Source organism: Odocoileus virginianus, chromosome 2 (genome assembly GCF_023699985.2).
Source record: "Odocoileus virginianus isolate 20LAN1187 ecotype Illinois chromosome 2, Ovbor_1.2, whole genome shotgun sequence".
In the NCBI taxonomy this organism is placed as follows: domain Eukaryota; kingdom Metazoa; phylum Chordata; class Mammalia; order Artiodactyla; family Cervidae; genus Odocoileus; species Odocoileus virginianus.
In genome coordinates, this window is record NC_069675.1 from 46,148,391 (window position 1) to 46,164,410 (window position 16,020).

Here is a 16,020-nt window from a genome sequence, read left to right on the forward strand (position 1 = left end):
CCTGCCTGATGTGGAAGTTAATAGCAAGGACAATCACAAGACATCACAGAAGTAAACCGACAACAAACAGAAGGTGATAAATAACCTGATCAGATCTGAATATAACTACTGCTAAAAGATTAATGCTCAGCAGAGAAAGGCTAACCCTAGATATCACTAAAGCCATAACCACATGAATTCATGAGGTATTCAGAATCCTTAGGAATTCTAGCTATAAATTACCATGCAAGTTTCTGGAATAACAGGCAGTGTTAAGATGGGCCTTGGTACCTAGGAAGGTGGAGCCAAAAGCTGAGTATTTTCTCAACATTCTCTTTCTAATACATCTTTGATATCTATCATGCTTTTTTCTAGGTTGTGTAGTAGTCTGGGATTTATTTAAACACAACAATATATGTCAATCTAGCTGGAGACATAAAAGCAGGATATGACAGGTATCATAGCAATCACAGAGTCTTATACGAGTCAGAGGAAGAAGTGCTGACTATAAGTTTGGTGGGACTAATATTAAGAAGATTTCATGTTAAGAGACAGTAATTAAGCTTGGCCTTGCAAGAAAAGGTAGATATTATGTAACAGACGGCATGTCAAGGAAACACTATTACATATAAAGGCAAGAAAAATGCACGGACTGCAATTTCTTTGCTAGTCATTGGGCAGTTGCCAAAATTTTTTGAGCCTGTGAGATGCACAAAGTTGTGCCTTAGGAAAATTATTTGTCCAGAACTGGAAGCACATGGGGAGCTGCATTAACAGATGTAAACGAGTTTCTAGGAGCCCGTAGTTTTTAATTGACAGTCCAAATGAGAGCTAGTTGTAATTCTAAAAAATAAATTTGGAAGACATTTCAAATGGGGAGGAGACGATGAACAGGATATGGCAACTGAACTTCACCGAGACCCTACCCTCTCCTATTTCATCTGTAGAACATAATGGTAAACAAACCTGATGGTACTTATGACAGTATCGATCATCACTGTAAACATAAGGGGGAAAAAGGCTCTATTTTTAAAATTATAACATTCTTTTAACCAAAGAAGTGAGTTTGTTCCACACTGGCTTCTGTTAACACTTATCACAGTTCTAACGCTACACACACTTTACTGTGGTACTTTTGCAATTTACTCAGGAATGAATAGGACAAACTACCTACCATCTAAAAAAACTCTTGTTCATTAAATAACCTTGAATCTGAAAGTTACCAACACAGATAAAATGATCTAAAATGCTTGTGCATTTAATTCAGTTCATCAGCAATCTTGAATCCTGATAAAACTAAATGGGAAGAGATAGGAAGAAATTAAAGGCAACACTTCTGTTTATGATTAGAGTTAGTTGAGCCTGAAATTCTACCTAGATTTCTGAGAAAATGTATCATATCTAACAGATCATCTATACCCAGAACAACACTGCTCATTTATATATCAAAAAGACCAGAAGGCTACCTTTCTCTTCACTCAGGATGGAAGAATTTGAAGAAAATTAAATTTGACTTTAAAATTAAAAAAGCAATGCAAAAATGATTTGCCTATAAAAGTAGAAGAATTTTTTTAAAAGATACACCTCCTTCCTATTGGCATAGAGATGGGAATGCTCAAAAGCTGCCAGGGGGCATGGATGCAGATGCAACATTCCTCCAGGGCAATTTGGCAGAATTCATGTATCAAAGCCTTAAAACACACACCTTCTGAGCCAGTAAGGGCACTTCCAGTGTCTCATCCGAAGTAAATAATCAGAGATATGGACAACAGATATCATCTCTGTATTTAGTGGCAAAAAATACACAATAATCTGAATACCAACAAGGGAATAGGTTAAGGGAATTTTCAAACATCTATGGGTTCTTTCATAGTTATTCAAAAGTATTTGCTGAAAAAAGTTAGTATGATCAGACTTCCCTGGTGGCACAGCAGATAAGAACCTGCCTGTCAATGCAAGAGACGCAGGTGTGATCTCTGATGTGGGAAGATTCCAGGTGCCTCAGAACAACTAAAGTCCATGAGTCACAACTGCTGAGCCCACACGCTGCAACTACTGAGTCCCATGCCTTAGAGCCTGTGCTCTGCAACAAGAGAGGCCATGGCAATGAGAAGCCTGTGCACCACAACAAAGAGTAGCTCCCACTTGCTGTGACTAGAGAAAGCCCGTGTGCAGCAATGAAGACCCAATAGAACCAAAAATAAAAATAAATAATTTTTTTAAAAAGTCAACATGATCAAGTGGTTTCTATTACATACTGGGAAAGTACTATTGGGGAAAGTAAGATTCAAAACAGTATTTATACAATACAACAAGTAACTATGCTTGAATATATTCTATGACCACATAAACACTAAGATGCACTGAAAAGTTAACAGTAGTCATTTGTGTGGTGGTTTTTAGAACCTTCAGAATTTTTCTGTATTTGTTATTTCTAAAATCAGAAGTTTGTATTTTCAAGCGTCTTGCTTAAAAAAAAAAAAAAAACAAACAACTGAAAATGAGTATGAGTAGGAAATACCATGTAACAAGATCTAGACTCCTAAATTCACAGATTAGAAGTATCATCTCTAACTTTTCCCAGTTTTAGACTTACTATTGATAGAAGAGGAGGGAGAAAAGTACATTAAAGGGCTCAGAGCACCTCGGTTTTCCCCTACAGGCCTCACCTCCTGAAGTGAAAGAAGCGGCAGAACACAGGCGAGTCTTTCTGCGGCTCCTTGTCCTTGCGCAGGCTGTCCAGGCGGCACTCCCGGCACTTGGGCAGCTGGGCCACAATGTTCACGCAGGAGTCGTCCTGGACAAAGGCCTCACCGCTCTGCTGCAGCTTCCTAAGTTTAGTTGGGTCTGTCAAGACCGACTTCCGAGATGGGGCTGGTAAAAAGAAAAATGAAGGAAATGGCATTTCAGATTTTTTTAAAAATCACATCAATCTTTGACTGAATCCTACTCAAAAGGTTAGATTTCCCAAAGGGAGAACTGCTCTTCTCAATTACTGGTTCAACTGTAGTTTCTGAAAATGGCTGAAGACAACTATCAGAACAACTGGAAGTTTTACTCTTTAAAATGCTTCCCATTTGGTGAATCCATTTGGCAACGTTAAAACCCCAGACTCACAATTCCAAGGTAATGCATACTTGTATTCACAACCCTAGATAAGATAAACATCTTGGGGATTTCTCTGGTAGTTCAGTGGTTAGGAATCCACCTTCCAATGCAAGGGATGCAGGTTTGATCCCTGGTTGGGGAACTAAAATCCCACATGCCCCAGGGCAACTATGCCGGTGCGCTGCAAACTACAGAGCCCACACACTCTGGAGCCCATGTGTGACAACTAAGACCCAAGGCAGCCAAAAATAAATAAAAATATGTAAATAATTTAAAGAAAAAAAACAAAAAACCCCAAACAGATAAACATTGCAGGCAGACTTTTCCAAAGCAGGCACTTAACTTAAACTCACTGCAAACTTAACAATACACAGGGATAGGTTTATCTCAATAGAGGACCACGTGGAAATCAATTCTGTCAGTTTTTACACTCAAAAAAGATTGGCTTAAGATGTGTTTTCTAAGGCATTCTGCAAAGCTAACCATTCCAAATATAACAAAACCCAAATAACATAGGCCCCTCAGTCTATAAGTTATTTTCTAAGTGCTTCCAAGAGCATTGACCCTTGGCCCTCAAACAATCTTAAATTTTCTTCACACATACTTTCCATTCAAGACTAAGAGCCTTGGCTATAGACAGAACTTCGATTCTAAGTAAACTCACATTTAACTTTTAACTTAGGAGCAGGAGAACTTCAATGGAAATGGTAACATAGTTTCTAAAGGGAGAAAAAAGTAGAGACCTAATTTTAAAGAGCAATCACTCTGTTAGCAGAAATAACACAGAAGGGAAATCTATTTCTAAGTCAAGAGCCCTTGGGCACACAGTGAGCCCTCTGCATCTGTAGGTTCAACCAACCACGGCTTGAAAATACTACACAGGGACTTCCCTGGTGGTCCAGTGGTTAAAAATCTGCATTTTCAATGCAGAGAGCATGGGTCCAATATACAACCCAATTTTTTTTTTTTTTTTAATGAAAAGAAAACACTACACAATCTGTGGCTGGTTGCATCTACAAATGCAGAACCCCAGTGTCAGATGGGAAAGGCTGACCGTAGCATTGTGTATTTGCAGATTTTTGGTATCTGCAGGAGTCCTGGAACCGATCCCTCTTGGATACTGAAAGACAACTGTATTTCATATAAAACCGGCAAAAAAGACCTTACCTTGGGGTCCAAGGGAGCTGGAAGAGGAAAGTAGATTCTTAAGCAAACAAAAAACAAAAACACAACTTTGGGGGAACCAGTCAAGAGATGGGTGGGAGATGCTGGTAAGCAGTCTTGAAGGAAACTAGAAGAAAGACCTCAAACCAAAGAAGGCTTTAAATAAAATAAGCATCTTTAATAAATCACCTTTGATGTGTCCTGATGTTATCTCTTTTAAAGCAGGATTAGAGCACACCTTAAAATGCTAAACAGATGCCACCAGGCCTAAACTCCTTAAACATTCTTATTCAGTGAAAGAGAAGGTAAAGTAAGAAAGGAGAGAAAATAAAGTAATCAGTAGTTCAGGATGGAATTTTATAATTATAAATTTTATATAATTTATAAAATTCCATCCTGATACTGAAAACACATCACCCTTTGAATGGGACCAGGTTTTCCCAAGCTGAGTTAGAGATTATCTTACAGCTGTTTTGTCTGGGCTGAAAAGAGGAAATATCTAGAAATAAGCAAGTTGAATTATTTAAAGCTAGCTCTGTATTGAGGAGATCAGTGGTTGATCAATGATTCTCTTAACTCAGAACCAAACCAAGGGGAAAAAAAGCAATACTGACTTCTGAGAAGCCATGCATCTACCAAACAGAAAAAAGGGTGGCTGTTCAACTCCAGCTTGTTTTTGTTTCCTAACCCCTAAATAAGGTCACACAGTGGAGAAGCAGTGTCCAGTGGAGTCTTTCCATATCCACAAGCAATACTGGTGGAAACAGTACAGAGATCTCAGTAGGCTTCTAATCACACTGCCTTACTCCTCAGCCAGGTCTTACTCCTCAGCCAGAAGTCCCAGGAGACACACACACCAGGATGTGACATGGCCTCTCATTTCCCTCAAAATCATTTTAGCTGGAACAGAGTTGCACAACATATTAAGCAAGACAAAGTGGACTCTGAAACTCACTTCTGTATCTATAATGTGTTTACTGGTCTAGAACTTTTACTGCTTCTTCACATAATATTAAAATAATTTGCCTTAAAAACTAGTGGAATGTGAAGGTTGATGACTCAAAAAGAATAAAGAAATAGAACAGGGACATGATCATGAATATTCACTTTCTTGGGGAGTTACATAACTCCTGAGAAACAGTATAATCTTATGCAATTAATTTCATGCAAATTACCAGCTATATCAACTTAAACCTCAAGAATGAAGAAGCTGGGTTAGAAGAATTACTCAGCAAAGAAAGTTCTTTTCCAATTCCTTAACTCTACTTCAGGAAGACCCCCAGTCAAATCCACCCATCCTGCCCTCCAGAGCTAGTATGGGTTATCCATTTGTTACTTATCCAAATGAACAGCATTTTTATTAAATGTTTTTCAAGTTTTTTTACACCCAGTTGACATCTATCAAATCTATTTTTAAACTGAACCTTTTGACATACTGGAGCCATTTAGCTCTGTTAATTCTAGTAAGAGAGCTTCTAATAACTCCCATCACTGAAATGCATCCTCAGACTTGTAAGTATTGTGAAATACAATGTGCCATTTTCTCTGTAAGAAGAGCACTGAACTCTAAACTGTGCGTGCAAAGGGACTTCCCTGGCAATCCAGTGGCTGGAACTCTGCTTCCGCTGCAAGGGACACGGCTTCAATCCCTCGCTGGGGAACTAAGACCCCACATGCTGTGTGGCGTGGCCAAAAAACTTAAAAACAAACCAACAAAAATCACAGGTGCAGCAGGACCTTCCCTTAAGCAAAGAGGGGAATCCTAAGTTAGCACTGTCCCCTAAATTCTTTAACTAAAAATCTCTTTGCTAGAGGCAGTGATGCAATTCCCTTTTTAAAAAAACTTCAAATCTGAACCATACCTGTGTGAGCATAAAACTTTAATCACTTCCTTCTCTCCAACACAGATGTTATAGAAAAATCAGTTGTAGGATGACGATAAAGCAATCAGATCACTTTAGATTTTATTTCAAAATTTTCTTACAACCAAAAACTGGGACTCACCTAAGTCATATGGTAAAATGTATATAAGTGCACCCCTGCAGCCTTTAAAATGCTGACAGACATCTACAACTAATGCACTGGGTAAAACTGTTGGTATGAACCCATGTGTCTCACAGCTCATCTGTGTTTCCATATACATAGAACCATTTCCACCAAAATATGAACAGTAATCATTTCTCAAAAGATTTAGGGGTTTTACTTTCTTCTTTGAACTTTTCCTACCGTCATTTTCCTATTATTTTCTCATAAGGTAAGAAGAAGATAATGTATGTACTGACAACCATTTCTTAACCTTCTACCAATAAACATATGCAGAAACACTTACCATTCTGGAATTTATTGTTGCTTCTTGTACAGCAGCTTTCAGGATCTACTTTTGCTGAAGACGCCTTTATATTCTGTGACTGGCAGCCTAAAGTTGAAGGTTCTCTCCTTTTTTCTATGCAACTATCAGGACTGTTACTACTGACAGCTGCTTTCTCTTCTGGCTTCTTTGAAAGGACATCAGATGTGGAAGGTGCATGTTCGAAATGCTTCTGCAGTTCAGGAGTGTTGGTAATTTCCAATTCTGTCATAGAAGACGCCTTTGTTGGTACACACTCCTTAGGAGGGTCAGTTGATGGAGGAAGAGATTCCACACTGCTTTCCTCATCAGTGCTGGTCTTCAGTTGGGAACAGTTTCCCTTTGGTTCACTCAGGGTTTTTAAGTCTCCAGTTCCAATCTGAGAGGACTTTGAAGAGAGCAGCTCTACTTTGCAGGCAACATCTGGTTTTGTTCTCAGTATTTCAGGCTTTGTATTTAGACAGGAAGAAAGTTCTGGTAAAATCTGTTTATGACATCTGAAAAAGATTAATATGGAAAACTAGCATCTAGGCCTCTTTCATCTCTTCCCTACCTTCTAAAAATAATTGCTTGCTTCCCTAAAGTAACCAGTATGAAACAGAAAAGAAAACTGCTTATATCAGAGAATTCAGGATAGGTTTCTGTGGGCTGGAGTTAAAAGTAATCAGTCAATGGCTGTGCAAAAATATCTTAAGACACTAAGAAAAACACACAACGCTAAATTCTATCTGCATGTTCTCATAGTTAACTACTTCATGTATTTCTTATAGCAAAATGAAACTTAGCTTTCCCTCAAAACAGAATATCACATGAAACCAAAATCACGAGAAGCATAAAACTCCGTCTATGAACATGTTACCAGCCTAGGCACTGGACAATCACATGCTTGTTTGGTCAGTGATCAGGACCCAAAGTAAACAGAAAAGCCAGCTGATGATGTGCTTCACAGAACAATCTGATACCCTCTCCACCCCTAATAGGGGTTTATCCTTAAAGAATTTTTGTTTCTCTGAAATTTATCCAAAAGTTCTTTCCTCAGCAGAATGCAAAGTCCTTTTTCCCTCTTACACTAGTTTTCCTGCCTCTACCAAAGGATCTCATCCTGGAGAAGTTCTCACTGACGCACTCACGTTGTTGTTGAGTTGCTCAGTTGTGTCTGATTCTTTGTGACCCCATGGACTATAGCCCGTAAGGCTCCTCTGGATTCTCCAGGCAGGAATACTGGAGTGGGTTGCCATTCCCTTCTCCAGGGATTCTTCCCAACCCAGAGATCGAATCCAAGTCTCCTGTATTGGCAGGCAGATTCTTTACTACTGACCACCTGGGAAGCACTCATATTAGACATCTTTGCTTGGGTACCACCAAACTTCTTACTGTTCCCCTCTTTCTACTCTGAATAAACCACCTCTCCCCCCTCTGCCCTCTCTCTGACTGGTCTGTGGTCATCCTCTAAGCTCCTTCCCCCGCAGCCTGCTGTCCTCCCCGTGAACTGCTGTGCTGCTCATGCACTGTCCCATTTACTACAGTGGTCTTCTACACCAGTTTCTGAGCCCTATCTTAGGTCTTTACAACTGCTTACACAGGTCATCATCCCTCCTAAAAAAGATCCTTCCCTTAAAACTCATCTCTCCATTAATCTTGTGGCTACTTTAAATTTCTGATTAGATTTTACATTACTTATTCCACTATCTTCTGTAAATAGTAACTATAAGTCATAATTACTGCTTCCTTGATTTTATGTCTTACTGTTTTCTCTACTGCTCCATCTCTCAGCTATAGTTGAGGTCCAGGCTGAAGGTCATTCACTGGAACCCTGTCTCCCTCTACCCTACACTCCCATGGATCTCAGTCTTCCACACACAACCAAATGGCTCCCCTTTCCTTGAAAGTGGACATCTATTCTCCAGCTGTTTGTAGTATTTCAGTGGACCATTCTTTCTATACAAAGTCAAGAAAGCTCCTCTTTCCTCACACCCCTTTCTTTTCTGTGACCTGTTGTATGTAGGTCTGTATGCCAACTACATGTTATCACCTCTGAAGGCATATGACCAACTGGAAACTCTAACCTTCCCTGACAACCTGTGATACACTGAATGGCAGGTCGTTACATCAAATTTTCACTGCACTAACACTCTCTCTCTAAATACTGAACGTAGGGTCAATCTTGCCACCCAAGCAATGTCAGCTCAGACAGAAAGAGCCATGGCTAAAATAACCCTTCTGCATTATGATTAGACATCAGTATGGGCTTCCCTGGTGGTACTTGCGGTAAAAGAATCTGCCCACCAATGCAGGAGACGTTAAGAGATGCAGGTTTGATCCCTGGGTTGAGAAGACTCCCTGGAGGAGGAAATGGCAACCCATTCCGGTGGGTTGCAAGATTAAACATCTTTAACTTCTGACTCACCCCTGAGGGATTTTTGCTCCGAGGCTCGGTGGAGAGTTGGCGGCTTGGGGAGTGCTCTGCTGTCTTGGGTCCTTACTTGGCGGAGTAGCTGCAGTACAGCCAAGCAGTATCTCCTTAAAAACTGTTGTGGGAACAGACTGTACAGGACACACACTGGGAGAGGCCTAAAAGATACCAAAGCAAGCAGATGTTAACAGGGAAGCCCCTAGTGGCAGAATTACAAAATGCTCGAAAGATTCAAGTTTATTTGCTTGGTTTAGTAGTCAACAAGCACAATACCACCACCAAATAAAAAGAAAAGAACAGAAGAACAATAAATAAATCACAAATTAAGGACTTATACCTGAGGACTATCAAACAAGTCACTCCAGCTTTTCACAAAACTTGCATCTTCCTAGAAAAGACCACAAGTTGATCTTTTACAGACCTTTGAATACCAGGAAAACGCAGCCATGTGGCAATTACTTGACTAGTGCAATGCACAGAAGTGAGCTTTTTATCGACTGTCTTCAAATGGTGGCAGCTTCACATGCATTCAGTTCAGCGGTACTGAGTGCCCACCACGCACTTACTGCGAGGACTGGCAGGAGACCAGACCACATAGGGCTCTTGCAGGCAGTGGAGCCTACTGGGTACCAACATAAGCCTTTACAATGCAATAAAGGTTGAGGACATGGTTCTTGCTTGTAAGTGGCTCATCAAGTCACAAAGGTCATCCCAAGCTGCAAAAAATATCAAGTCATGACAGGCCTGTGGGACAAAGTTAAGACACTTGTCCCCTTCCCTTTTCATGTACTTTTACCTTTACAAAAATATGAGTAACAGACCAACTTCTTCCCAGTTTATACTATCCAAAAAAACAAGTCTTCCCAATGGGAAGAGAAGGGAGAGATTAAACTCAACTCCAGACAACTGAACATTCTATGGCTAAACCAGGTGAAATCCACAGACCATTTTCACCATCCTTTTCACATGTGTGTAAATTTTAAGTCATTTGTCCTTTTCAATCATTATCTCTTTCAATGACCTTTACATTCACTTTACCACCAGATCTAAACTTATAGAATCTTTCAAGTGTCTTCATCTTCTAGTTACTAACTCCTAAAATATGATGTAGAACTTCTCTTAGTAAGAGTTTTTAAAACCACAGGTTTTAAAACCTCATGATTCTGAATATAAACCATGTAGCCTACATGTGAATCTTCTTTGCAGACATCTACTTTGATGGCCTTGAAAATACTGTCTAGTATATGCTAAATAAAAACATCTGAAAAATAAGAATTTACTTAATCAATATTAAAGTTCTGGCACAGCTTTCCACTATGTCAAGGTGCTAAGTTATCTGATCATGAATTACATTATGAGAGCTCAGTTTTGGTTAAATATTAGCTTAGTGTTTCCCAGAAGGATCTTTGGGGGGGAGGCTTTGACTAGTCTAAGGACATCCCTGGGATAGCCAAACTTTACCTCTTTGGGCCTCAGTTTCCTCATTTTTAAAATGAATTAAGGAAATAAGATATTTTTATTTTGTTACGATATCCACTGAACTGCTCGAGCCAAAAACCCTCCATCTCATTTCCCATATCAGTCAACCAGAAAATGCTGCCTCTATTTCCAAAATGTTTGTGGAATATATCAACTTCTTTCCAGGCCACCCCTACCACCATCTTTCCCCTAGACTATCACGTATATACTAACTGGCCTGACCTCCTTCCATTTTTGCCTGAACCTTTTGCCTCTTTTCTGAAGTTAAAATTCTACCACAGAGCAATCTTTATAAAACATAAATCAGTCACTCCACTGCCGACTAGAATTCTACATGGTCTGGTCTCCGCCAACCCCCTCGCCTCGTGTCACTGCATTTGTTAAAGGTGCTCCAACTAAACTGGCTTCCTTTCTGGTTTCCAAATGTTCTAAGTTCTTTCTTGCCTGCACCTTTGTACTTGCTATTCCCCTCTGGGTCTGGACATTTTCATGTGGCTGGTCCCATCCTTCAGCCTCAAATCTGCTCAACTGTCACCTCAGAATCTCTGATCACTCTTTCCAGTGTCCCAAAGCATAACTTCCTTATACTTTATATTATCATGTTTCTATCTTCCATTGTACTAACACACTGTGCAAATACCTTAAGTTACTTTTTTTTTTTACTGTCAGTCTCTTCACAATGGAATATAAGCTTCTATGGGCAGAGACCCTGCTCTTACATCACTGTTACATCTTTTAAAGCCAGGCACAGAGCAGATGCTCAATAAATAAGACTGGTGGAGTGCATGAACAGATAAATGCTCTTAGCACTTCTTCTTTGAAAATATTAATAGCTACAACTGTATTCTAAGTTAACTCAAGAGCCAAGCAGTAATGCTCAAAAATGTCTAGCACATATTAAATGCTCAGTAAGTATTAACTGGAAATAGGGATGGAGAACCAGATGGAAGGAAGGACTCTTGTTTTTACAATGGTGCCTCACCATACCAGGCAAAAGTTCTGGACAGCAATGGCAGCAACAGCACAGTGGCCAAGAATGCTGGGTTTTGTGTTAGAATCTGGTTGGAATCCAGTCTCTTGACACTTGCTAGCACATTACTTAAGCTCTCTGAGCTTCAGTTTCCTCAGTTGTAGTGAGGAGTAATAAAGGAGAGTAATGAGAAAAAAGGCGAGTAATGAAGCATACTGTATACAGCAGTGCTTTACCACAGTGCCTAGCACATTGATTAGCTATCTCAAAGCAGAAACACATCATGCAAAATTCCTCAGTTCAGCCACCATGTGTTAGAATGATCATAACCTGGATCATTTCCTTTAAGAAACTGAAGTAAGTACATCACTCTACAACTTTCCTAAGGTTTAGCTTAATAGGCATAGGACTCTGATTCCAAACCCATCTCCACGTGCACACCGCTGCACTGGCCTCTGACTTGACAAGGGTCAAAGTTTCTTCTTACCTGAAGAGTTTTCCCTGAAGGTCTTCTATACCAGTCATGGCAATAGTTCCTCCCTGCCAGCAGACGGAGATAATATAATTGAGTGTATAATGATATTCCAAAAAGGATACTGCTGGCTCATACTATTCAGCAGACTGTCTCAATTAACCAGGCAACACCCTAACTCTGAGGAATAGTCTGCTAGGCAGAGAAGACCTTCAAGGAGCCAGATGCTACTGGCAAACAGGTTCACCTTATCCAGAAGTATTCATCAAGGCAATAAAGACTCTCATCTACCTAATCCTAAACTCCTGTCACCCAAAGACTACCAACTCTGCACACATCCAACATATCTGCAAAGTGGAAACACAGTGAGACATGCACCAAGTGTGTTACTGTACTCACCTTTCACTCACACATTTAAATGAACTCTCTTTCTCTCCCCACATCTTTCTTTACCTCTCCATCTCTCCTGAAATTTAGGCCAGGCCAGTGTTTCCAAAAACTTGTCTGATTACAAGGATGACCCATGACAAAGAAGAATATTTACTGATATGGAGAAACATTCACAATATACTGTGGAATCATGGAAGCTACACAAGAGTATGGCTTTTAGTTTTTGTTTTTTTTAAGAAGTCTCTATGAATATACATGAAAAAGAAAAACAAAAACAGGAGGAGAAGTATTCCAAAATGTGAATAGTGAGTATCTGAAAAGTATGATTATGAGTGATCTTTTCTTTACTATGCTTTTCTAGGTTACCTATGTATTTTTCAATGAGAGTAACTTTTTTAAAAAATGTAAGAATCTTTATTTTGAAAATAAGTGCAATAGAAAGGAGAATAACTTTTCATAATCCCAAATATAGTAATAATTTCTAAAACATCAATACCCAGGTAAAAATTTACCATCTCCAACTTCCTTTAGAATGAGAAGATAACTAGGATAGGTCTTTTTTTTTATTTGTTAAGGGAAGGAGTGTGGCTTTATTTGGAAAGCCAGCTGACTGAGAAGATGGCAAACTAATGTCTCAAAATAACCATCTTCTAGGATAGGTCTTACGAGCTGAAACAGACATGCTTTTATAAATCAAATTTATTTTCACATTTTAGATGTAAAAGTTAAGGCTCAAATAGGTTGAGGGACTTATCTCCCAGCCAAAGTTCAGGCCTTTTTGAAAACAGATTCTACTGTTCCCAGTAATAAGTTCACACAAACCTACTGAGCTGGATAGGATGGTGACAGACAGCAGAGAGACATGCTCCCTGCCCTTCAAGAGTGGGAGTCAGTAAAGATTGTCATACTGAGTAAAATAAGTCAGAGAAAGAAGGAAAAATACTGTATGATACCCCTTATATGTGGAATCTAAAAAGGAATGATACCAGTGAACTTACAAAACAGACACTCACAGACTTAGAGAATGAATTTATGGTTGCCTGTAAACACTGCTCTATTTAAAATGGATAACCAAGAAAGACGTACTCTATAGCACATGGAACTCTGCTCAATGTAATGTGGCAGTCTGGATGGGAAGAGTTTGGGGGAGAATGGAGACATGTATATGTATGGCTGAATCCCTCTGCTGTTCACCTGAAACTATTACAATATTGTTAATTGGGTATACCCCAATACAAAATAAAAAGTTTTTTTAAGATGAATTTTCAATAAATAATATTAAAGCATAAAAGACTAATATTTTCTTGATCTATAGATCAGCTACTAATCTATGAATATGATAAATATTTTCATTAATTTGTGGCTTCATTCAACAGTTTCATGATTGTCTCCATTAAAAAAAAGAAAAAAGTGTGAGTCAGGAAGAGAGGATCACTTACATATGTATGTTACTATATTTTACAGGCACTACCTTTGCCTTCAAGGTCATAAATTTACTTGCTCAGTTGCCTATCACTTCACTGATAAACTTGACACTCTAAAGAACTGGCACCTTTCCCAAGAGGACATCCCCAATGACCCCAGTCCTACCTGTACCCTGGGTTGATTCCTCCATGATCCATTAGGATGCCATTTCCTGAGTCACGGTCCCCACCTCATCAGAACATCATGTGGCTCTCCTTTTCATCTCACTGACCGTTTACACTGATGCCTTCTCTATGACAGACAACACTCAAATAACTTCTCCAAATCACCTTTTATTATCTCTATCCATGACTGCTAACAATTTATCCAATGCCAAAACCTGACAGATTACTATTCTACTGCTTCTCTTTCAGCTTCTAATACCCTGGATCACTTGACAATATCCCATAAGCTTACCTCTAAGAGGCAGTAATCACTTGCCTGACATCCTCAATTTACAATCCTTACTACACTACTTCAATCTGGTCAACATTAAGGCAAAATGCAAAGGGAGTAATATTAATTTCCAAAATGACCTCTCCATTCTTTCCTGGACCACCCGAGGTCAAGCCTTCACATATGGAAGAAAGACAGAGGTACTAAATACCTCGGTTTACAAAGTTTCTGCTCAAGTATCAAAGCTCCTGTGGCCTGTAACATAGGCTTAAGGTTCAGGAAAGTCGATCATCCTAGCTACCCAGATTTCTTTAGTATTTGTGTGGTATGTGTTTGCTTTGGTTTTAGTTGATGTTGTAGTCCAGTCTGCCCTGATTCAGAATCTCAGATTCATTCAATGACTCTGACCACTCTCATGCCATCTCTCCTTGCCCTCTTCCTCCAGACACCTAAATTTCCCTCCAAAATGCTGCCAACAATCTCAACTTGGTCAATTTTAAAATTCGAAACTCCAGTCTGGAGCAGAGCATCATAAAGGCATTTTTGACAATTATAACACAGTAACATATCCATGTAACTTAAGTACATTTGGATACCTAAGTTGTGAGAAAGTTATCTGTATTGTAATAAGACCTAAGGATTCAACTCACTTAAAGAGCGAGCCTGAAGTTTTTTTTACCCAGATTTCAAATTTTGACCCTGGTATTTATACTCCCTTGAGAAGTTTATCCCAGTCCTCCATCCCCTTATTAGGCTAGTGTGTCTAGCCCAATCTTTTGGGAAGTCTGACTAAGACTATCCCCAGTGTGTACACTGTAATGTTCTAAAGACATGTACTAGTAATTACAAAGCATAATAAAACAGAGAATTTGACCTACTCTGGGATATGGGTTAAAACAATAGTAGAGATGTTAAGTGAGGCTTCCCCAAGGAAGCAATATCACATTAGAAAGATACATGGGAGTTAATCAGAATGAAGACAGCATTAGAAGAGAAAGGGGAACAGCAACTCCTGAGGTTGGAGAGAACATGAGGTACCTGAAGAGCTAAAGAAGACCAGCTTCTCCACAGCATGGAAGAGATGGAAAAGCTGACAGCCTTAAGTTTCTTGATCCAAATCCTAACTACTTCAAGAGGATAGAAGTAAATCCAGTACTTGAACTCAACAGTGCCACTCATAGAAGCGAGTACTTTTCTTGGCAGAAATTAGTAATGGCAAACCAACTGCTTCCTTCAAAAAGCAAGTATGTTGGCTCACCCAATCATGAATGACCGATCCAGACCTATTGTCCAGGTGGGAGTCCTATTTCAACACCAATCTACTCAGAATTCTAAGGCTCCTCCCCTCTTCTCATGGATGGCATTCTTTTGATTTGATACACACAACTCAATTTACCTTTAAAAATACCTCCATGTGGTGGAATTGTCAAATCTACTGAGGATTTTCAACCAACATCAAAAATAGTGAACCAGAAACTTATATTATCTCCATCTGCTTGAGCATAGAAATTATGGCCAAGATCTGGGACTAGCACAGCGCAGACACAACAGCATGGACGAGCAGAGAAAACAGCCTTATTACCACTAAACATACTGGCCATGCAGTGCAAGAATTAAAGACAGCTTCACACAAGTGACAGAAAAAAAGCAAGGCTACCTCGGAGCATGATTTTGCCTGTTTGGAAACCAGGTTTCCATTATTCTCCGAAGACTTGCGTTTCACAGCTCCCATTCTTGTAGAATTACCTGAAATAATTAAACACAGGTAAGTCAGCCTCCCTGTTTCTCTTAAGGTAAGAAGGATGAAGGGGAAAGGAGAACAAAAGTTTTAATCAAAC

The 16,020-nt window shown here is 39.4% G+C and overlaps 1 protein-coding gene across 9 annotated transcripts in view; it reads right to left on the reverse strand.

Moving 5' to 3' along the window:
• KDM3A (lysine demethylase 3A) overlaps positions 1-16,020 on the reverse strand; it is a 55,265-nt gene that overhangs the window by 23,503 nt on the left and 15,742 nt on the right. For 4 of the 9 annotated variants that reach the window (XM_070479389.1, XM_070479395.1, XM_070479401.1 and 1 more), the window contains 5 exons: positions 15,840-15,928; positions 9,349-9,399; positions 9,006-9,169; positions 6,581-7,095; positions 2,649-2,853 (listed from right to left, as the gene is read on the reverse strand). In XM_070479389.1, the coding sequence (XP_070335490.1) occupies positions 2,649-2,853; positions 6,581-7,095; positions 9,006-9,169; positions 9,349-9,399; positions 15,840-15,928 (1,024 nt within the window). Of the gene's footprint in view, positions 1-2,648; positions 2,854-6,580; positions 7,096-9,005; positions 9,170-9,348; positions 9,400-11,947; positions 12,001-13,912; positions 14,027-15,839; positions 15,929-16,020 lie in introns of those variants that run through there. The other 5 variants (XM_070479407.1, XM_020889466.2, XM_070479416.1 and 2 more) reach the window with 5 other exon arrangements.